General features: G+C 35.2%; 1 protein-coding gene across 3 annotated transcripts in view; it reads right to left on the bottom strand.

Annotated features, from left to right (window-relative positions):
• USP47 (ubiquitin specific peptidase 47) overlaps positions 1-23,400 on the bottom strand; it is a 115,725-nt gene that overhangs the window by 81,619 nt on the left and 10,706 nt on the right. The window contains exon 2 of one of the 3 annotated variants that reach the window (XM_055356419.2): positions 1,533-1,592. The exons of the other annotated variants lie outside the window; for them this stretch is intronic. Within the exon in view, the coding sequence (XP_055212394.1) occupies positions 1,533-1,592 (60 nt within the window). The remainder of the gene's footprint in view (positions 1-1,532; positions 1,593-23,400) is intronic. 3 annotated transcript variants of the gene reach the window in all.

Below are 23,400 nucleotides of genomic sequence, written 5' to 3'. Positions count from 1 at the left end.
CCAATAGTTTTAAGCTCAAATCTGAGTTCTCTGATAACATCATAATTTTTGTTTCAAAAAAATACTCCTATGTATTTCTTATTAAAGAATATACACTGAGGTTTAAAATTGATCGTATATGTTCAGAATGGCATCAGCATACAGAATATAAGCTAATATCAAAATTCAAAATTATCAAGATTTAAATATTTCTAAGAGAAAAAATTAAGATAAAGTATTTTAAAATTATGAAGGTACCGCTTTACCTCTAAATTCAACCCATGCTCTCTAAGACATTCTTCCTTTCAATGTTATTGCAAATAATAGTATTATGGTTACAAGCTTTTACACACACACACACACACACACACGCATACAATAAGTCCATTTTCTCTCCCTTTTGGTACAGGAGCTGCCATAAGCTAAGTAATTAGGCCTTAGAGCATTACCCATCTGGGTATCCACGGTTCAAGATTAATGTATTGCCACAAATTTTAAAACAGAATTGATAGTATGAATATTTTGTTGGTTGAAATTTATAAAACGTATCAGCTGCCAGGCACGGTGGCTCACACCTGTAATCCCAGCACTTTGGGAGGCCAAGGCGGGTGGATCACCTGAGGTCAGGAGTTCAAGATCAGCCTGGCCAACATGGCAAAACCTTGTCTCTACGAAAAATAAAAAAATTAGCCAGCATGGTGGTGCATGCCTGTAATCCCAGCTACTCGGGAGGCTGAGGCAGGAGAATTGCTTGAACCCAGGAGGCAGAGGTTGCAGTCAGCCGAGGTAGCACCATTGCACTCCAGCCTAGGCAATAAGAGCAAAACTCCGTCTCAAAAAAAAAAAAAAAGTATCAGCTTCATTTAGACTCTTCATTTTTATTTTAACAAGTAACATTTCTAAGGCTATTAATGAAGGTCCTAACTTACATTAAAAAAAGAGACTTTATTTTTAAGATACTCCCTTCATCCCACCTCAAAACTGCAGCCAACTCTGATGTTATCTACGTGATCTTTTTCTAAGTGGTCTGTTGCCACACTTGGGAAGGATAAGAGAGATTAAAGGAGCAACTCTGGGGAAAAAACAGAGCAAAGGGACTGAAGGAAAATCAAGTATTAAGTAAAGGTTAGACCAGAATGCTACATCACATGGAAGTTTAAGTCTGTAGTGCACACAGGCTCTTAGGAAATCAATAGTAATAGGATTTCTGGATTTTGACTTTGTAAATTTTTAAATGATTTAATTTCCTAAATTATTAATATTTCAGAAAATAAATATATCTGGAAAAATAGGCAACTATCATACCCAACATCATAACAAACGGTTCTTTAGTTTTTCTATCAGTTTTTTCTCCCTCATTCACTAGTTAAAAACAAGGTACTATCAGATACAAATTCATTTAAGGTGACTTTTTTATTATTAAAATTGGGTAGAAATAAAATAGCCAAACAAGCATAAAACTTAAGACATGCCTTGATATTAAATAAAAATACTACCATGCTGTTACTTGCTCTGCTGATTATCACATTAAAGCAATTACATCAGCAGTCTACCTGTAAAAATTTCTTCTTCATTTCATCAAAGATATTTTGTCTGCATCTCCAAAACACATCCTATGGTATATAAGAACAAAATGAATTACAAATTATTTATATAAAATAAAGGGAAAAGACAGTGAAATGAGAACAATTAACCTAAAAACATTTTTGCAATAAAATATGTATTAATTAAAGTATTAGTACATCATCTAGAATTTTATTCATGAATGTGCAAAGTTACTAAAAATCTATGATAAAGAGGTGATAAAGAATAAGATAAATATGGAAATAGCCACATTTTAATAAAGAATGATAGCTTAAGAATTGTGTGTAAATCAAATGTTGTAAGTCACATAATATTTTGTGTCCAGTAAAGAAATTCTGCAGTTCTCTGCACTAAAGGAAACCAAGAGATCTCTTGATTTTGCTAGTCTCTAAATTTGAATTTTTCACGATAGCTACTCTTAAAACAAGGCTGCTTAACAATATCCCACACAACTATTTTATTTTAATATATATCTCCTTCTTATGAGTTTAACAATTAAATTACAATTAATACAAAAACATATAAAAGGAAATAAAAGTAACCTATAATCAAGAGATAATCTCTTGAAAAATCTTGATTTTACATCACTCTACACTTTTTCTGTACATATTTTGTCTTATTCTCCCTTCTTCAGTTAATAAAAAGAAATCAACACATTCTTTCGAAAGGTGCTTTTACTTTTACAATAGAAATATATTTCTGTTATAATAGCAACATACAGTTTTCTGAAAAGCAACTCTAAAATAGCCACCATTGCTCTCATCTCATCTTCTCCAGTCTATGCACATATAATATTTATTATATAGAGAGAGTACTTTTAACCAAATAGGACAATTTCATATACCAGTATTTGAAATCTACTTCTTGTCCCTCAATACTCATTGTTTTTGTATGCCAAAACATTCAGAGTAAAAACTGCAGTGTTCCATTATATAGACAAACCATAATTTAACTAATCTGCTATTAATGGGCATTTAAGCCCCTCCAAACATTCACTACAGCATTGCTTGTTTGTATAATTTTTCCTTAAGATAATTTCTCAAAGAAAGAATTACTAGATCAAAGTATATGTACGCATTTTTAGAATTTTTAATACATGGTGCCTTCCACAAAAAAATTGTTGAACTGCAACTATCTTTCAACACTGTTCTCCCAACACTGTTTATTCACCCTGCCCTCAAGGAGGTGATGCTGTGCAGTGGTAACTAATCTATAAACAAATCTAAACTATCAGGCATCCATCATCCTTCAGGGTCTTTATGTATCTGTACCATGTACCTGGAATACTTTTCCCTGGATGTCCTCACCTCCTTTGCTCAAGTATCACTGCTGTGGGGCTTTAAAACATGTCCACAAATTCTTTGACTTGCCTCCCTACGTAAAGTAGGAGTCTAACTTGCCTCCAGCAAAAGTAGGAGGCTAATTCCAGTCCCCTTTAATATAGACCAGACTTAGTGACTCCCTGTAATACACAGCATGATTTTCAAGGCTGGGTTAGAAAAGGTGTAATAACTTCCTCCTGGCCCTCAGCTCCTTACTGTTAGAACCCAGCCTCCATGCTGTGAGGAAGGAAGCCAAGCAGCCACTGGAAAAACTATGTGTAGATGTTCCAGCCACATCCCAAATGAGATCTCAGCAGACAACCAGCATCAACCACCTACATGTTGGGTGAGGAAGCTTTCAGACGATTCCAGCCCCTAGCCTTTCTGCTGCCCCCAGCTGATGCCTAGCAGAGCAGAAACAAGCTGTTTCAGCCTAACCTTACCCAAACCGCACATCTACGAGAAAAGTCACTAGATCTGGGGGCAGATTGTTATATAGCAAAAGATAATCAGAATAGTTCATTTCTCAATCAAGTCCTTCTCTCATCTTATCTAACATTCCAATCCTGTTGGTGCTCCTTATCTCCCAATGTATGAAACAATGATTTTCAAACACTGAACAAGAGGCAACACAGGTAATGATCCCTGTGAAAGCAGAAACAAAAAAGGTAAGCCACCTTCTAGGCTTCAGTGCAGGGAGGGAGAGTGCAGGTGGAGTCCAGCAATCTCCCTGAGTTAAAGGAGTTGGGAGTTCAAGGGGTGGAAAGAGCTACAACTTGCAGGGCAGGATACAGGGCAGAAGAAAGCTGGACACTCTGCAAACAGCAAGCTCCAAGGGACCTACAGTGCATCCCCCTAGAGTGTTTGGCTGATTTCTCATCAGCATATGTGTGTAAAGAGAGTGCCTGAGGCAAGGGAAAGAACCACAGGAAAAGAATCCCTGGAGCTCACTTAGGTTCCCACCAACCAGAATTCTTTTTTTTTTTTTTTTTGAGAGGGAGTTTCACTCTGTTGCCAGGCTGGAGTGCAGTGGCGCGATCTCAGCTCACTGCAAGCTCTGCCTCCTGGGTTCAAGCAATTCTCCTGCCTCAGCCTCCCGAGTAGCTGGGACTACAGGCATGCGCCACCATGCCCAGCTAATTTTTGCATTTTTTAGTAGAGACGGGGTTTCACCATGTTGGCCTGGATGGTCTCAATCTCTTGACCTCATGACCTATCCGCCTCGGCCTCCCAAAGCGCTGAGATTACATGCTTGCGCCACTGCACCCAGCTGCCCACCAACCAGAATTTTTAAAATTTCATAATGCACAGGGCATCAGATAAGGGTACTCAAAAGGGTACTGTCTTAGTACTGGGACCGAATTAGACCTAATCTAAAGACTACTCTGGTCCAACCTTATAAAGCTTAAAAGCAAAACTCAAAAGGATCAAACTGTTTACAAATAAACCATCTGCATCTAAGAACAAAACTCAAGAATATCTACAGGAATAAAAAACATCCAGGACCCATCAAGGTAAAATTCTCAATGTTTGGCATCCCACTGGAAATAAACAAACATGCAAAGAAGCAGGAAACTATGACCCATATGAAGAGAAAAAAAATAAGTATCTAAGATAATAAATAACATGGATGGGATTAACAAATGTAAGCACTGATGAAGATGAATGAATGAATGCTTAAGACACAGCACAAGAAACTATTAAAATTAAAACAAAGAGAGGAAAAAGAATCAAAAGAGAAAAAACAGAAAAGCGGGATAATTTTCTTACCAGAAACCATGGAGGCCAGAAGGAAGTGGCACAGTATTTTTCAGGTGCTTACAAAAAATAACCGTCAAGCCAGAATCCAATAACCAGCAGAAATGCCCTTCAAGAACGACCCAGGAATTGCTTTAATAATCAAGTGGAATTCAAGACATTCTCAGATGAAGGAAAACTCAAAGAATTTGCATCCAGTGGAACTACCCTACAGGAAGGAATAGCTAAAGACAGTTCTATAAACAAAAGAGAAATCATCAAAGAAACCTTAGAACATCAGGAAAAAAGAATACAGACAGCAAAAATATAGCTAAATGTAATACATTTTCCTTCTCTTGAGTTTTTATTAAAGACTTGACAGTTGAGGTAAAAACTAAAATATTGTCTGATGTGGTTACAAGTCAAGAAAATATTTAACACAATTATAAACAGGGTAGGGTAAAAATACATGAAGGGAGATAAGGTTTCTACATTTCACTTGAACTAGTAAAATAACACCTGTAGACTGTGATAAGTTGGTTTATGTTATGTCATACCTAGAGAAGCCACCAAGAAAGCTATATAAAAGGAAACAATAAAAATACTATAAATTAATCAAAATAGAATTAGACAAATGTTCAAATAACCCACAGGAAAACAAGAAAAAGATAACAGAGGGGAAAAAAAAAAGAAACAGAAAACAAAAAAATAAAATGTCACACTTAAGCTCTAATATATGAATTATTACATCAAATATAAATGATCTAAATACACCAATTACCAGCACAGAAATTTTTTTGGCTCACGGTTCTGGAGACTAGGAAATCCAATATCAAGATGCCAGCATCTGGCAAGGGCTTTCCTGCTACATCATAACATGACAAAAGGCATCACATGGTGCAAGAGCAAAAAGAGGGTGAAAGAGAGGGTGAACCCACTCCCACGATAATGAACCCACTCCTGTCCATTCATGAGGGCAGAGCGCTCATGATCTAAATATCTCTTAAAGGTATTTGACATCTCTTAATACTATCATAATAGAAACTAAATTTCCACATGAATTTTGAAGACGGCAAGCATTCAAACCATAGCAAAGTTTGATGCAAATCCTATCAAAATCCCAGCAAGACTTTTTGAAAATTTTGATGATTATCCTGAAATGTATAGGGAAAGGCAAAGGAATCAGAATAACTAAAAGGATATTGAAAAGGAATAAAGTGAAAGGTCTCAGTTTACCTGATTTTAAGATTTAATATACAGCAACAGTAATCAAGACTGTGTGGTATTTGTAGAGAGATAAATAGATCAATGTCACAATAGAGACCTACACAAATATGCACAACTGATTTTTGACTAGGTACAAAAGCAACTCAATGGAAGAAAAATAGTCTTTCCAAAAATGATGCTGTAATATTTCATTTAGACATCCAGAAGCAAAAAAAAAAAAAAAAATTCTCAACCTAACTCTCCATCTTATATTAAAATTAACATAAATGTGGATCATAAACATAAATGGAAAACATAAAACTATAAAACCTTTAGGAAAACACATAGGAGAAAATGTTCTCAGTACTCAGGCTAGGCAGAGTCCTTAGCCTTGACACCAAAATCATAATCCATAAAAGGAAAAATTGATAAACTGGACTTCATCAAAATTTAAAATGCCTACTCTGCAAAGATTCTATTAAGGATTAAAAGTTACAGACTGGGAGAAAATATTTCAAACCACATAATCAACAAAGGATTAGTATCTAGAATATATAAAGAACTCTGAAAACCTACAAAAAAAAGCAAACAACCCAATTAGCACATAGACAAAAATCATGAAAAGACATTTCAATGAAGCATATAAACAGATGCAAATAAGCACATAAAAAGATGTACAACATACTAACCATTAGATAAATGCAAATTAATACCACAATGAAATATTACCACATCGTTTTCAGAATGGTTAAAATAAAAAAAAAATAGCAACATCAAATACTGGCAAAGCAGAGAAATTGAATCTCTCATGCCTTCCTGTAAAATGGTACAGCTATTCTGGAAAACAGTCTAGTAATTAAAAAAAAAAAACTATATATACAATTACCATAGAACTTAGAAATTGCACTTTTCAACATTTATCACAGATGAAATAATTATGTTCACATAAAAACCAGTACAGGAACGCTTACAGCAGCTTTACTCACAACAGCCCAAAACTGCAAACCCAGATGTCTTTCATCAACTAAATGGTCAAACAAATTATAGTACATCCATATCATGGAAAACTACTAAGCAATAAATAGGAACCAACTATTGATACATGTAACAACCTGAAAAAACTTCCAGAAAATTATACTAAATTTTAAAAAACCAACCCCAAAAGACTCTACAATCCGTGATTCCATTTTTACAACACTCTTAAAATGACCAAGTGTAGAAATGGAGAACAGATTAGTGATCGACAGGGATTAAAGAGGGAATAGGGAGTGAAAGGGAAGTGAGTGTGGTTACTAAGGGCAACATGAGGGATCCTTGTGGTGAAGAAAATGTTCTCTATCTTGACTATATCACGTCAATATCTTGGTTCTGATAGTGTATTATAGTTCATAAGGTGTTACCATTAGTGTAGTCTGGGTGAAGAGTACATGAGATATCTCTGTTTTATTTCTCCAAACTACAAGTAAATGTACAATTATCTCAAATGGAAAGTTAGTTAAGAAAACATTGTCTATTCTACTATTTTTCAACCTCTCCTTCCTAGAGACTGAAAGAGGACTGCCTGCTTAAAACCTTGAAGCTGATGGGAGGAGGGTACTCCTAAGAACGTGCAACCACATGCTGGTCTTCATGATGATTTGCAGCCCCAATTCACACCACCTGGTGGTAAAAAAAAAAAAAAACAAAAAAAAACTCCAAGCCAAGAATTGCTTTGAAAATGGTTCTAGAATAGTGATATTCCCAGGCACCTGGCAGAAACAATCACAAATTCTTCCTGGAAGGAATCACATATATTCCAAAGTGAAACTAAAATTATTTTCATAAGTATAAGAAAAATGAACAGCTCACATTTTTTAAAAATCACTGTGTGTTAACATGGTACCATTAAAGAGAGTCAGCTAAGAATAAAATACAGTAGATGACATCCACAAAAACTTCAATATTGAAACTATCAGTTACATTATAAAATAAATGTTTAACATGCTTCAAGAAATAAAAAAGTGGTTCAAAATTGAGTCTGAGCAGAATTCCTAGAAAATAATAGAAATTAAAAACAAAATTTAACAGCACATTTAAAATATTTGAAAAAAGAATTAATGAACTCTATATAAGAGAACTAAAGACATTTTCTAAACTTCTAGTGACATAGAGATGTAAAACATTAGAGCATTAAGAGACATGAAGGATAGAGTAAGACCTAATATCTATCCTGAAGAGAGAGAATGAAAGCAGAGGGAATATTTAAATAAATAATGGCTTAGAACCCTTCAGGAACCAATGAAAGACACCAATCCATAGAGCCAAGAATCTCAACAAATCTCAAGCAGAGTAAATAAACGGAGAAGAATTTACATGTAGTCAGAGAGGGCCAGGCACAGCGGCTCACGCCTATAATCCCAACACTTTGAAAGGGCCGGGTGGGCGCATCACCTGAGGTCAGGAGTTCAAGACCAGCATGACCAACATGGTGAAACCCTGTCTCTACCAAAAATACAAAATTAGCTGGGTGTGGTGGCACACACCTGTAATCCCAACTACTTGGGAGGCTGAGGCAGGAGAATCGCTTGAACCTGGGAGGCAGAAGTTGCAGTAAGCCAAGATCGCACCATTGAGCTCCAGCCTGGGCAACAGAGTGAAACTTGGTCTCAAAAAATAAAAGTAAAAATTAAAAATTAAAAAAAAATGCAGTCAGAGAGAAACAACAGATTACCTTAAAAGAAACAACTAGACTAATGCCTAATTTGTCAATAGGAAAAAATGTGGGCCATAAGACTGGAGCATGATACTTTCATTGTTGTGAGAGAAAATAACTGTTATCCCAGAATGCTATAAACAGCAAAAATATCTATCAGGAATGCAAAAACAGAGATTTCTGTCACCAATAGATTATCATTAAAGAAACTCCTTAAAAAATGTATTATAGGAAAAAAGAAAGTGACCCCAGAAGGAAGGTGATGAATCCTGACCTAGCCACCTAGCCTGATGACAGTGAAACATGCCTGATTTCTACTAAACTACCATAGTGCCATCTTCACCTAGTACCATAATCATGTTCATCACCATGACAACTTCCCAGAAGAACCACCACCAACTCAGGGGAACACAATGCCTAAACAATTAGCTCACATATGCCATCTAATCAGGCACAGACAGACTTTGCTTATCTGATATGAAACAGATTGTTCATGGGTTTCAGCTCTTAAAAAACCTACCACTTTCCCTCTCCTGAGCCTTGAGTCTTATCCTGACCACCACCCCTTTGTTATTGGATCTAGTTCCCAGTTTAATAGTAAAATTGTTACTCAGTGTTCAATCTTTGGTCATGAAGCTTTTATTTTCTCTTTAACAAATGAGATAGGAGAGAAATGAATAGCTACAAAGATTAACTAAAAATAGATAAAGACCTACATGTAAGAGCTAAAACTATAAAAAGTCTTAGAAGAAAACAAAGGGAAAAAGTTTCATGACACTGGATTTGGCAATGATTTCCTGGAAATGATACCAAGACACAGGCAGCAAAAGAAAAATAAATAACTTGGACTTCATCAAAATTAAAACTTTTGTACATCAAAGGGCACTATCAGAGTAAAAAGACAACTCAGAATGGGAGAAAATATTTGCAAGCCGTATAAGAGATTAATACCCCGAATATATAAAGAATTCTTATAACGTAACGGAAAAACCCTAACACCCTGATTAAAAAATGGACAAAGAACTTAAACATTTCTCCAAAGAATATGTAAAAATAGCCAACAAGCACATAAAAAGATGGTCAACGTCAGTAATCAGGGAAATGCAAATCAGAAACCACAAAGAGTAACGACTTCACACCCATTATAAGATGGCCATTGAAATGAAAAGAGAGAGAGATAAGGAAAATAAATAAAAAGTGTTGGTAAGGATGTGGGGAAACTGGAACTCTTGTGCATTGCTGGTAGGAATGTAAAATGGTGCAGCCACTGTGGAAAATAGTCTGGTGGTTACTCACAAAATTAAACATAGCATTACCATAAGATCCAGCAATGTTTCAACAAGCAATTACTAACATACATGAAACGCCTGAAAAAAAAACAGAAAGTCTCAGCAAATAAATAACAGATAAAACCGAAATGAAAACTAATTAGGTGGGCCCAACAGCAGAATGAAGATGACAAAAGAATCAGTGAACTGAAGATAAAAACAATGGAAATTACCCAGTTTGAACAATAAAGAAAAAAACAGATCCTAAAACAATGATCAGTGGCAAGCACCTGTAGGACTATAACAAAAGATCCAACATTCATGTCATTCAGAACCGGGAAGAAAAGAAGAAAGAGGGCAGGTTTAAAAAGTACTCAAAGAAATAACTGCTGAAAACTTCCCAAATTTGGCAAAAGACATTAACCTACATACTCAAGAAGCTGAGCAAACCCCAAATAAGGTAAACCTAAAGAAATCCATCTCAAGACGCATCATAATCAAATCCCTTAAGAACTAAAGACAAAGAGAAAGATTTTTTCAAGTATTTAGGGGAAAACCCATCTTAACTATAAGGGTAAAACAATTCAAATGACAGCAGATTTCTCTGATCACATCACAACAGAGGCAGAAGGAAGTGGCACAACACTTCAAGGGCTGAAAGAAGAGCTGTCAACTCAGAATTACACATTTCCAGTGAAAATATCCTTCAGGAATCATAGAGAAATCAAGACATTCTCAGATGAAGAAAAATGAAGAGATTTGATGCCAGCAGACCTAACCTAAAAGAAAATGGCTAAAGAAAGTTATCTAAATAGAAATAAAAATGCTAAAAATCTACTTTACATTAAAAATAAGATTATATTCTATAATGTATAAATATGATATACACACATACACAGTTTCAAAAAGGAATGAAATCCTGATAAAATTCCACAATATGAAAAAACCTTGAGGACATTATGCTAAGTGAAATAAGCCAGTCACAAAGACAAATACTATATGAGATATCTACACTAGTCAAATTCACAGAGATGGAAAGTAGAATGGTGGTTGCCAGAGGTTAGGGGCAGGGAGGAATGGCGAGTTATTTAATAAGCACATGGTTTCAGTTTTGTAAGATGAAAAGAGTTCTGTGGATAGATGATGGTGATGGTAGTACAACAATAAGAATGTACTTAGTACCACCGAACTGTACATACTTAAAGACAGTTAAGACGGTAAATGTTACGTTATATGTATTTTACAATTCAAAAAAATAAATTTTTTATAAATAGCTTAACTCCATAAATTTGTGGAAGAAGCAAAACTGCCAACAAACTAGGTTTCCAACATGTCTACATTACAAACACATACTACATATAGGCATATTATAAATATGTATAAATAAATATAAGCATAAAATAAATTCCTACATTTTTCTTGTAATACAAAAAATTTTTTTAACTGTTTATTAAAAGAATTAATATAATTTGAGTGGATATATACATACATATTAGAGAGAAATAGATATAAAATAAATATAGCTCTCACTCACATATGTGTTTGTAAGCATATTTTCTAGCTCCTTCCATTGAAAGGACTAGAAGCAATGCTATCACCATAACAGTAGTACAATTAGAACCCAGATCTCAATTTCTAAGTATCATTCTCCAGAAAAAGAACCTAGAGGTCTTTGCAGAAATGGCTAATCTTAGAATTAGGGCTGAGAAATTACAATAATTTGGGATATCTTGTACTGCCAGAATATAAGTGCTCAAAGAATGGTGTATGTACGTTAAGAGGACATAAAAAGTCACGTGAAAGGGCTCGCACTGGCCAAATGTGGAAAAACTTAAACATTAAAACAAATAAATGATTTATTCAATGTAAAAGTTAACATTAAAAAGATAGTTACATAGCATGAGAAATAATCAAATAACTAAGAATGCATTTGTAGGTATTCTGAAAATTTAAATAAACATGTCCAATTTCCTAAATACTACTAAAATACTGACAGTGGACAGTAAAGATTAAAGAAAAGTTATAATTGGCTTAATACTCAAGGATCCCTTCAAAAAATTTACTTTCAGTATTAAAATTCACTTTGTTTACTTAAAATCTAAAGTGTTAGCTATAGAAGTTAAGCAGCAGAAAGCTGTGTTCTTAAATTAAATATGACAAGTCTGATCATATTTTTTAAAAATCTGACTGAACTTTTTACTCAGTGTATTTCGATTTAGGAATAAATGTAAATAAAAGAGAACTAAGAGTAAAAACATCATCAAGTTATAATTTTTTAGCCTTTTTTCAGTTTCTAAGTTTTTGAGCATTAAATTGCTTTTCTATTTTTGTGATTTCATGTTTTGAATGCTTCCATTTTAAAGTGGATGAAAACTGAAGTACATCATTAAAATATACCACATTTCCCATGACTCGTCAATTTAAAAATCAAATCACAACATCTGTAAATAATCAAGCCTTTCTAATAAACATCTCTATAAATCATTATAATCAGAAAATAATGCAAACTATACTAATATAAAAATTCAAGACTTTCTTAGTATCCACTTTATCTTCAACTCCATTCCCACTAGTATCCCTCTGCAATTTCCCCTAAATGGCTCAGTCTTCTTAGCCCTAAGTGGGTGGGAGGGGGGTAGATGATGAAAGATTAATTAAAGGGTACAATGTATGTTGTTCAGGCAATGTATACCCTAAAATACCTGCCTTCACTACTACACAATCTATGCATGTAACAAAATTACACTTGTAGGCTGGGTGTGGTGGCTCATGCCTGTAATCCCAATAATCTGGGAGGCTAAGGTGAGAGGATCACTTGAGCCCAGGAGTTCGAGACCAGCCTGGGCAACATGGCGAGACCCTATCTCTAATAAAGAAAAAAAAATTATGCTTGTACCCCATACGTTTATACAAATTAAAAGAAGAGAAAAGTCTTCTTAGCCTTAGCTTTTCTACCACTGTCAAATTACATCCAGAATATCTAGCTGTAGGCTCAAATTTCTCAAAAAATTTTATTTTCTTTATCTAGGATTTATATCAGTTTTTCTAAAAACACGTAATTTATTTCCTCTTGCTTATATACTCAAGGAAAACAAACATGTCAAAGGATGTGAGGAGACTTGTCAGGAATACACTAATACTTCAGAAAATCATAAAGACACAACAAGAACATGAAAAAAACCCACAATGTATATAATAAGATAAGCAGATTCTTATGCACGATTCTGCTTAGCTAAGAAATTAAAACAGCTATTTTACAATCTTTACTACTAAAAACAAACCACAGAAGTAGAAAATCTAAGTCCTACACAGAATTCTGTAAGCAAAATATATTCATTCAGAAAAATAATTTCATAATGTATTATAGCTGATGCTTTTGGAAGCATAAAGTGTGCTTTAAAAACTTAATTTCTAGAAACTGATTTTGAAACACAAAATTCTGTAATCTCATTTTAAATTGTGAATTTGTTAGTGCAATAAGGGCTTTTACTACTTAAATGAAGTTTGATAATAATCACGCTCTGCTTTAATTGGCTCTCTTAATTCAAATCCTATGTGTGTTCTCCTTAAAAAAAAAAAAAAAAGACTTTGTACCTGTTCTAAAAGCCTAAAGCAGTAAAGAAATTATAAGTAGATTTGCTTTATTATTCTAGTTAAATACAAATTCTGTGATAATTTGTTTTAGCACATGTTGCTCAACGTATCATGGTATGAATTTTCTGAATTTAAATTAATAAACATGTTATAAATTACATGTCACTATATCACATTTGTTTCTAAATTATATACTATAAAAACACTCAAGTAATAAAACATAACTAGGCTGACTTGGATAAAGTATGCTTTTAAAATTTTGTAAAAATACTTATTTTCATACCTGCCCTCTGTGCTCTAGTATTAGGGTGTCCCTCAGGTAAATGCATTCCATTTTATTCTAAAACAGTCATGAAATAAGCTCCCAGAACCCCACAGTATATTAAAATTAGAAAATAAATAAAACTCCTTTGATCCTATGTAATTTATTTTTAGTTGTTGCAACAAATTACATCAAGTACTCAATTAATAGGAAACTAAAAATGCAAAGTTTCAGAACTTTAAAAGAATAGTTTACAATCCATTTAACTATGATTGACCTATTTTGACAATTAAAAACCAACCAACCAGATGGCTCATCACACTCAACATACAACTACATTCAAAGTTGGATGGGGCCGGGTGTGGTAGCTCACGCCTGTAATCCCAGCACTTTCAGAGGCCAAGGCAGCCGAATCACCCGAGGTCAGGAGTTCAAGACCACCCTAGCCAACATGGTGAAACCCCGTCTCTACTAAAAAATACAAAAATTAGCTGGGCGTGGTGGCACATGCCTGTAATTCCAGCTACTTAGGAGGCTGGGGTAGGAGAATTGCTTGAATCTGGGAGGCGGAGGCTGCAGTGAGCCAAGATCGTGTCACTATACTCCACCTTGGGCGACAGAGCAGGACTCCGTCTCAAAAAATAAAATAAAATAAAATAAAATAAAATAAAATAAAATAAAATAAAATAAAATAAAATAAAATAAAATAAAATAAAGTTGGATGGACCTTTGAACATCAGATGAGGCTCCTTATTTTATAGATAAAGAAAAAGAAATTGAGAAATCTTAAGTGACCTGCCCAACGTCACATTTGAACACAAGTCTTCTAAATAACAGAGGCCTTCTGATGACTGTATAATGCTGACATGTTTGTAGCATTAAAATTGTAATGTATTACTTTTCCTCTCACTTTTATCCTAATACTCTTCCCACTCTGCCTTGCTCCTTTTAATAGCTGTTCTAGTATTGGCAATGGGTAACCCACTAATAATATACTGTAGGTATCTAAACTTAGAAACCAAAACTATTCTCAGGAGGCGAAATAATACGTCCTTTACTATTTCTGTTATCTTTATTTTTGATTACAGCTAAGATTTCCTCTGTGAGTAGGCTGTTGTTGACAAGCAGTGACTCAGCTTGTGAAATAACTGACTTGTTTATAGGTTATGAACATTCTACTTATTATTACTAAATCAAGGGAGCTTGTTTATATTATGTTACCATGCATTTTATTTAAAAGCATGGATAATAGTTCTTAAGAATATTACATTCTTTTAATACTTTAAACATGAAATTATACATCTGAAAAAAATGTTAACGTTACTTAACACTTCTTAAAGATTGTTTATTTCCTATTAGAGTGATCTATGGTACAAGAACAATGGACTGCAGAGTCAAAAGATCTAGATTAGACTCCTTAAGTCAAAGTGGCTACTTTTTGTCTAGCTGTGTAATCCTACACGGATCATTTAACTTATCTCTCACTCTCAGGGTCCTAAAAGTAAATATATCCTCCGCTCAGTGGTAGGGTGGGCAGGAGAATCGCTTGAACCCGGGAAGGAGAGGTTGTGGTGAGCCGAGATCGCGCCATTGCACTCCAGCCTGGGCAACAAGAGCGAAACTCCATCTCAAAAAAATAAATAAATAAATAAAATAAGAAAAGAAAAGAAAAGAAATAAAATATATCCTCCACTCAGTTTTTCTTTTTTTTTTTTTTCCTTCTGTTGCCCAGGCTGGAGTGCAGTGGTGTGATCTTGGCTCACTGCAGCCCACACCTCCCGGGTTCAAGCAATTCTCCTGTCTCAGCCTCCCAAGTAGCTGGAACTACAGGCGTGTGCTACCACTCCCAGCTAATTTTTGTATTTTTAGTAGAGATGGGATTTTGCCATCTTGGCCAGGCTGGTCTTGAACTCCTGACCGCAAATGATTCGCCTGCCTCGGCCTCCCAAAGTGCTGGGATTACAGGCGTGAGCCACGGTGCCTGGCCATCCACATAGTTTTTCTATCGAAGGGGAGAACTTCTTGAAAATGCTCTATGAATTATAGTAATACCATACAAAAATAAGTTATTATTACAGAACTATCAGTTACTACCCTTAAAATATATTTAAGAAACATGCAACTCTTGTACATAATGAAATTTATATACTAAAATTTCAATATTTAAATTTTCAAAAGATTATCTTTTGGGGATGCAGGTAAGAGGAATTTCATCAGATGAGGAACATCTGCAAAGATCTTTTGTTTTCTGACTGGCATTCTCACAAGGTTTCAAAACCTGCCTGGAAAGAAAAACTATGTAGATACATAATTTAGAGACAAACCTTATACCTTATGCGGCCTTACTCCTTCATTTAACAAATGAAAGAAGAAAAAGACCAGAAAGGTTAAGCAACTAAGGTAAAGTCAAACCACTTGAGTTTTCTGATTCCCAAACTACTGTCCTTTCCACAAGGCCAGTCAATACGTAAATCCCTTTCTCAAAGAGCCTACCAAAATTGTAACTAGCATCATGTTAACATTATTACCAGTTTTCCCTATATAAATCACAAACTCTTTGAGGATACTCTTTTTATTCCTCTCCCTTCTATCAGTACCTAGCAAAACCTTAAATATGTAATACATAAAGGATGCTGGATTAAGCTTAATAAAAACCAGTATTAAGTACATGAAAACACGCTCTGTTATCAGTCATTAGGAAAATGCAAACTAAAAGCACAAACAGATACCACCACTACACACTTACTAAAATGGTTAAAAAACAAAACTAAACTTAAAAAAAAAACTGACATTGCCAAGTAAACAAAGATACAGAACAACCAGAATTCTCATACATTGCTGTCTAGAATGCACAAACGGTACAGCCATTTCAGAAAAGAGTTTGGCAGTTTTTTACAAAGTTAAACATACACTTACCATATGAAGACATATGTCCACCCAAAAGCTTGTATACAAATATTTATAGTAGCTTTATTCAGAATCACCAAAAACTGGAAACAATCCAAATGTTTATCAGCTGGTAAATGGATAAACTGTGGCACTCAGCAATAAAAAGGAATAGACTACTGATAGAAGCAACAACATAAATGAATCTCAAATGCTTTATGCTAGGTGAAAAAATTCCTACCCAAAATGCTACCATACTATATGACTCCATGTAAATGACATTCTGGAAAAGGAAAAATATGAGGACAGAAAACAGATCAGTGGTTGCCAGAGCCTGGAGGAAGGGGAAGAGAACTGATTACAAGAGACAACAGAGAACTTTTTTGAGGTGATGAAGAGACAACAGAGAACTTTTCTGAGATGATGGATATATTCTATATTTTGACTATGGTAGTGGTTGTACAACTGTATGTTTGTCAAAACTTATAAAACTGTATGCCTTAAAAGGATGAATTTTTCTATATATAAATAATACCTCAGTAACACTGATTTAAAAAAAAAAAAAAGTCTCACTTATGTCCTTTCATTACCTGAGACCCTAAGTAACTTAATGAGTTTCTGTGGCCTTTATAGTTTTTCTTACCGAGAAAATGGAGGGGCTATAATATTAGTATTTAACCGTTACCGGTGGAGCATGTCCAGGTTCTTGGCGTTTTGAACAAAGAATTGGACAAAATGTACAAACGAAGCAAGGAAAAGAATGAAACAACAAGAGCAGAGATGTACTGAAAACCAAAGTACACTCCACAGAGTGGGAACTGCACCAGCAGCAGCTCAAGGGCCTTGATACAGAATCTTCTTGGGTCCAAATACCCGCCAAAGGTTTCCCATTGGTCACTTGGTATTCACCTCATGTAAATGAAGTGGTGCCAAATCAGAGGCTGAAGTGAAGCTACGAAGGTCACTCTCCTATGCAAACATCTGATTGGTTGTGGAAAGCAACCTATCAGAGGCTGAAGTGAAGTTACAAAGCTGCACTTCTATGCAAATAAAGATTTGGCCCGTAATCAGTCTGTTTGCCAACAACCAACCAGAGGCTGAAGCGAAGTTACAAAGTTACACTCCTTTGCAAACGTCTGATTGGTTGCTTTCTGCAACCAACCAGAGGTACTTTCAATTTTCCATCTGCCACGCAGAAAAGGTAGGGGTCTGCAAAGGGAGTAGCCTCCGGCTCTTTTGTTACTTAGGCATGGAAAGTGAGGGTTTTCCTTTCAATTTAGTTCTAAGAAGTAAGCGTGAAATGGCCTTAAGCTCCTGAGTCCAGACTCTATTCTCCTGCCTCATAACTACTGCCTCCCTTCCAGTGTTAAAATCATATTACTCAACTGTAGAAACATTTTTGTGTCACGTCTACTTTTCTTAGAACTCTTAAAATTATATTTGTTTTGTGTTAATGGTAAATAACTAAAGGTAAATAAATATTTCAAGACATACGAATTTAAAATGTCAAAGCAATATTTCTCAGATATATTTTAATAAGTTGTGGTTGTTAAATATATAATTTTTCACCAATTCTCTTATCACAAAGTACTATAAATAGATATAAAATAATAGATTATATAAACTGGTGTAAACTTAAAGGCAATACAAGTAAAATACCTAAACACATAAAAGGACAGACACTATAAAATGAAGGAAATGTATATAAATTCATTGATAGCTTATTTATATTTACTAAAGCAACATGCTGCATCTTTTTGGAGATGAGTTATACGAAAATTCTACTTATTAATGCAACCTGGAACTAGGTTTATCATCCAGAGCTTCTCTTGATTAAATATTTTATTTTTATTAAATAAATATTATTTGGAGCACTGTGGATAACCTTAGGAAGATTCCATTAATTCTCAAATTAAAGACATTCCTTATGGTGTTCTCAGTTACTGCACTGTGACTGCCACCAACAGTCATCACTGCCTAGCACGGTGTCACCTTTAGCTTGCAGAGCTTCAGCCAAGAAGAGAAGTAAATAGGGAGTTCTCTACACTACAGTTCCTACCAAGCCAAATGCCCACAAAAAAGCCAGTGGTAAAGCACACAGGAAGTAACTAGCTACAAAAGCCACTCACAAGAATATGTTGTATACTAGAAAGGTTAAGAAACCACATCATTATAAGCCTTGTACTGTGGCTCTCAGTGAAAATCAGATCAGAAGTTATCAAATGTATGCTGAACTTCTCACTTGCAAATTTCCCTTCCAGCATCAGTTGTGAGAACTTCAAAACAGATCTACACTTCCAGAGTGCAGCCACTGACACTTTTCTAAAGGCAAGTGAGGCCTACCTGGTTAGCCTATTTGAAGACACCCACCTTTGTTTTATCCATATCAAATATGTAACAATTATGCCTAAGGATATCCCACCAAAAAGACTCATATGTAGAAAATGTGCTAAAATGTATTATGAAAGGAAATATTTTATTCTTAAAAAACAAAAAGGTACCTAATTGTATGATTGCAAATGGAAATAAATGGATGAGAGAATAAGGTATTAGCAAGTTTTTCCCCCACTTTGATTTGTATGCAAATTTTTGGTATTAATGTTGGGGACAAAAAACATTCAAGCAAGTAAAAAATGTTTCCATGAACAAGTTTCAGCAACTAAATTTTATAACAATTGTAAACAAATCAGTTGACTTTTTCTGGGGAAAAAAATATTTTTTGCCCCCTAATGTCTACACAATAAAAATCTAAACGCTTTCTGGGCACACAAAGCCTTTGGAATTTTTAGACACAATCTGCCAGAACCAGGCGCCCCATGCATCTACACTAAATTTTTTGCCACTTCCTAAAATGCACTACAAACTTTCTTGTTTTGAACACTATTCCTCCTTCTCTACATAATAATCAAGTCAGCCTTTGTGATTACATTCTCACAGAATCCCCTAGAGAAAGCCAGCTGCTCCCCGCTCTATGGTCCCACTTTATTTCCACATTATGTATTTGTCTGGTCACCTGTTTGTCTCTTCCATTAGTCTAGACTAGGATCTAGAACTAGGCCAGATTCCTTATTCATCTTTGAATCTCTCTGTAGTAGTTCTTGGCAGCTACTAACTCAATGTTTAACTAAATGAATTCTATAAAATCAGGAGCCATGGAAATCTACACTAAAAACAATGAAAATGTATTCATTATTAAATACAAATAAGTATTTAAAACAAGAAAGGTATTTGTAGTAAACTAGAATGCTTTGGTTGTACTAAAAAATTTCACTGAGGTTGTAAATGAGGTTCATGATTTTCCTGAAGTTAAACCTATAACCTTACCACAGGTATTAGATTCACATCTTTATGCAGAAAGATTTAAGTTCTAGACCTTTTTCTGAATTATGTCACTTAGGCTTTCTTTAATTTTTCTCTACTAGAAAGTCACTTTATTTAATATAAGCATATTATACTAATACTTGAAAATTATTAGTATAGAAGCAGTCCACTACACAGCATCAAATCTAAAGCATCATCATAGTACCACTGACAGGGACAGTCTCTTCTATCCATGTCAACTAGTTCTACACCAGAGCTACAGAAAATCAAAATTATCAAACACATCAAGTTCTCTCAGAAACTGTCTTAATATGGATCTTGCTTTAAAATAACATTTCGCACTGAATCCTAATAAACAAGAAATGTGTTAATCTAGTGAACTGACAACCACCTATATAAACCAAACTAATTTTTCTCAGAACCTCATTAGCTGAACTCAAAATTTCTTTTACTTTTAATACTTTCACTTTGTTATGTGTTCCAATTTTCTTTTCTTTTTTTTTTTTTTCCTGAGACGGAGTCTCGCTCTGTCGCCCAGGCTGGAGTGCAGTGATGCAATCTCCGCTCACTGCAAACTCCGCCTCCCGGGTTCACACCATTCTCCTGCCTCAGCCTCCCGAGTAGCTGGGACTACAGGCGCCCGCCACTGCACCCGGCTAATTTTTTTGTATTTTTCGTAGAGACGGGGTTTCACCGTGTTAGCCAGGATGGTCTCGATCTCCTGACCTCGTGATCTGCCTGCTTCAGCCTCCCAAAGTGCTGGGATTACAGGCGTGAGCCACCACACCCGGCCTATGTGTTCCAATTTTCAAAGCTGTAACAATAGGTCTTACTTGATCATATAAGAGAACCTGTCAAATCTAACAATAATTTAGGATTAGTGCTGTAGACATTAAGATAATTAGCTGACAGGCTGTAATCAGAACTACAACTTCAAATGACTTGCATAACTAAAATATAATTTCATTTTCATTTAATCCACAAATATTTGTTGAATAACAACAACGTACAGCACATTGTGATGGCCCCTGGGGGAGGATATAGAAATGAAGGTAATGATAGAAATGATGGTAGTAACAGAAGGTGGTAATAGCTAATATCTACTGATAGCTTATTGTGTGCATGACACATTACATGTATTAACTCATTTAATCTTCCCACCAATGCTAGGAGGTACTTAGAATTATCCTTAATTAACTAAGGTACTGACAGGTTAAGGAATTTGTCCAATGTCAGACAGCTGGTATTTGAACCTAGGGACTCCAGCTGTAGTGTCCTGACTCTGAGGAACCTCCAATCTAATAGAAGGTATTAACTGAAATAACAAATAACTTATAATAAAGAAGCAGAATTTTTCAAATGCCAAAGGTGCTGTAGGATTTTAGGGTTAAGAATATGCAATCAGGTTGAAAGAGGAGAATTTTCAGGCTGGACTTTGCTGGTTGGATAGGATTTTTTTTTTTATTTTGAGACGGAGTCTCGCCCTGTCCCCCTAGCTGGAGTGCAGTGGTGCGATCTTGGTTCACTGCAAGCTCCACCTTCTGGGTTCACGCCATTCTCCTGCCTCAGCCTCCTGAGTAGCTGGGACCACAGGTGCCCACCACCACGCCCGGCTAATTTTTTTTTTTTTTTTTTATATTTTAGTAGAGACGGGATTTCACTGTGTTAGCCAGGATGGTCTCAATCTCCTGACCTCGTGATCCGCCCATCTCGGCCTCCCAAAGTGCTGGGATTACAGGCGTGAGCCACCGGGCCCAGCCGGTTGGATAGGATTTTAAGAGCATGTTTTAAAGAACATCAAAACTTGAGACATATATCTCAGTAATTTTTGTAAAAACTGTAATCTCTCAACAGCAGGTTATATCAATAACAGTTTTGCATAAATTAAAACATTCATATACATGGATACTTTATGTATGCATGTTTCAGTTTAGTTTCATTAAATGAAAGAAGAGGGCAATTATTACTTCCACACCTAAGGACAAAGGAAATGGAAGTATGCAGTAAGGTAGAGAGGCCGCATCTATTTACTCACACTACATCTACATCCATCCCTTCTTACACTATACCAGTAAAAACCAGGCTCAGGAAAACACATATTCTTTAAGAACGTCGATGTGAAAGATCACATCATTTTTTGTCAGTCATCTGCCATCACTGCCAAGCACAATCATTTTGCCAAATACTTTTCCACAATGGAGAATGTCTGTATGTTAGATTTGAAAATCTGTGTCATAAACCTCATAACAGAATATGCCTCTGCATATCATGCCACCTAAACATGCTGCCTGAACTGAAGAAGGTCCTTAACACCAAGGAATTTGTTCTAAAAGTATATGTCTTTTGGAACTTTAATTTACAATAGGTATTTAAATATATATATTTAACGCTCTGTTTTTTACAACCCCTGTTTTTGATACAATCTTTTCTTTCTAACTTGGGCTATCACCATACCCTACTATTCTGGAGATGCAGGAACTCCTCCTTTCCATTTGGCAAAAAAAAAATTACAGTATCTGGGCACTAAAAGACAAAAAATCTATATGACTAATCCAAAAAAGAGAAAATAGAAGATAGGCAAGAATCCTAATTACTCAAATAGTCGTTTTCATGTAAAATCAAAGTCCACCCATTTAAAACTCCTTAAAAACTGCAGGACAAAAAGAAATACTTCATAGTATTCACTCAGGGCAAGGGCACAGAAGTGACACATGAACATATAACAGCACATCTGGGGAACAGCAACTAATGTAGTGGAATGTGGTTTGTACAAAACTGGCTTGGGGCATGAGACAAAAACATTAAGAATCTCTGGTTAAAGAGGATAGACTGAATATAAGGATTTAGCTCTGATGCCTCCCAGTTAAGAAATTTTTGAAAGACTATTAACCCCAAACAAACAGAAACACAATTTTAAAAGCTAGAAAACAGAATAAGTGGCAATGACAATTACACCTAGGAAGGCTGAATTCCATGTTAGCCTAGAAGAAAGCCAAAGACACCTAGTTTATATCACACTGACATTTAGTACACCAAAAGACCTCTAAACTCCTTGGAGAACTCGTTGATTCCAGGGTTGGGGCAAGGAAAACATAAGATGGGCTGAAGCATTATGTGGTGTTGGAAAGTAACGAAGTGAGTGCTCAAAAAGCAAGGATGAGCACAGAAGCCCACCAGAAAAAGCACCCCCTGGCAAAAATTGGAACAGCTTGATCAACAAAATAAATGATACAGAATTGGATTATAATCCAAAGAATAAATATCCATAAGTCCATACTGATATAAATAAATAAGTAAATAAATGGGGGGAGGGAAGGACAAATTCTCCTCACAGAAGAATTTAAATTAATAAATGTAGAAATAATGAGAGAAATAGAAAATCACTATTATTAAGCCACAGTAATAATTGCTGCAGGCAAGATCACAGATAGATGATAAAATTAGTGGGCAGAAATTTAGGGGGAAATAGGTTATCTGCATGGTCTCAAAGAATTTGATTTTTTAAAAGCTATTTTATTTTTAAAGTTTGACCTGCCTGGCTGAGTAACT

The sequence above is a fragment of the Gorilla gorilla genome, chromosome 9, assembly GCF_029281585.2.
Source record: "Gorilla gorilla gorilla isolate KB3781 chromosome 9, NHGRI_mGorGor1-v2.1_pri, whole genome shotgun sequence".
Taxonomy (NCBI): domain Eukaryota; kingdom Metazoa; phylum Chordata; class Mammalia; order Primates; family Hominidae; genus Gorilla; species Gorilla gorilla.
Note: the sequence above shows the minus strand (reverse complement) of the source record. Positions and strands in the feature narration are given on the sequence as shown.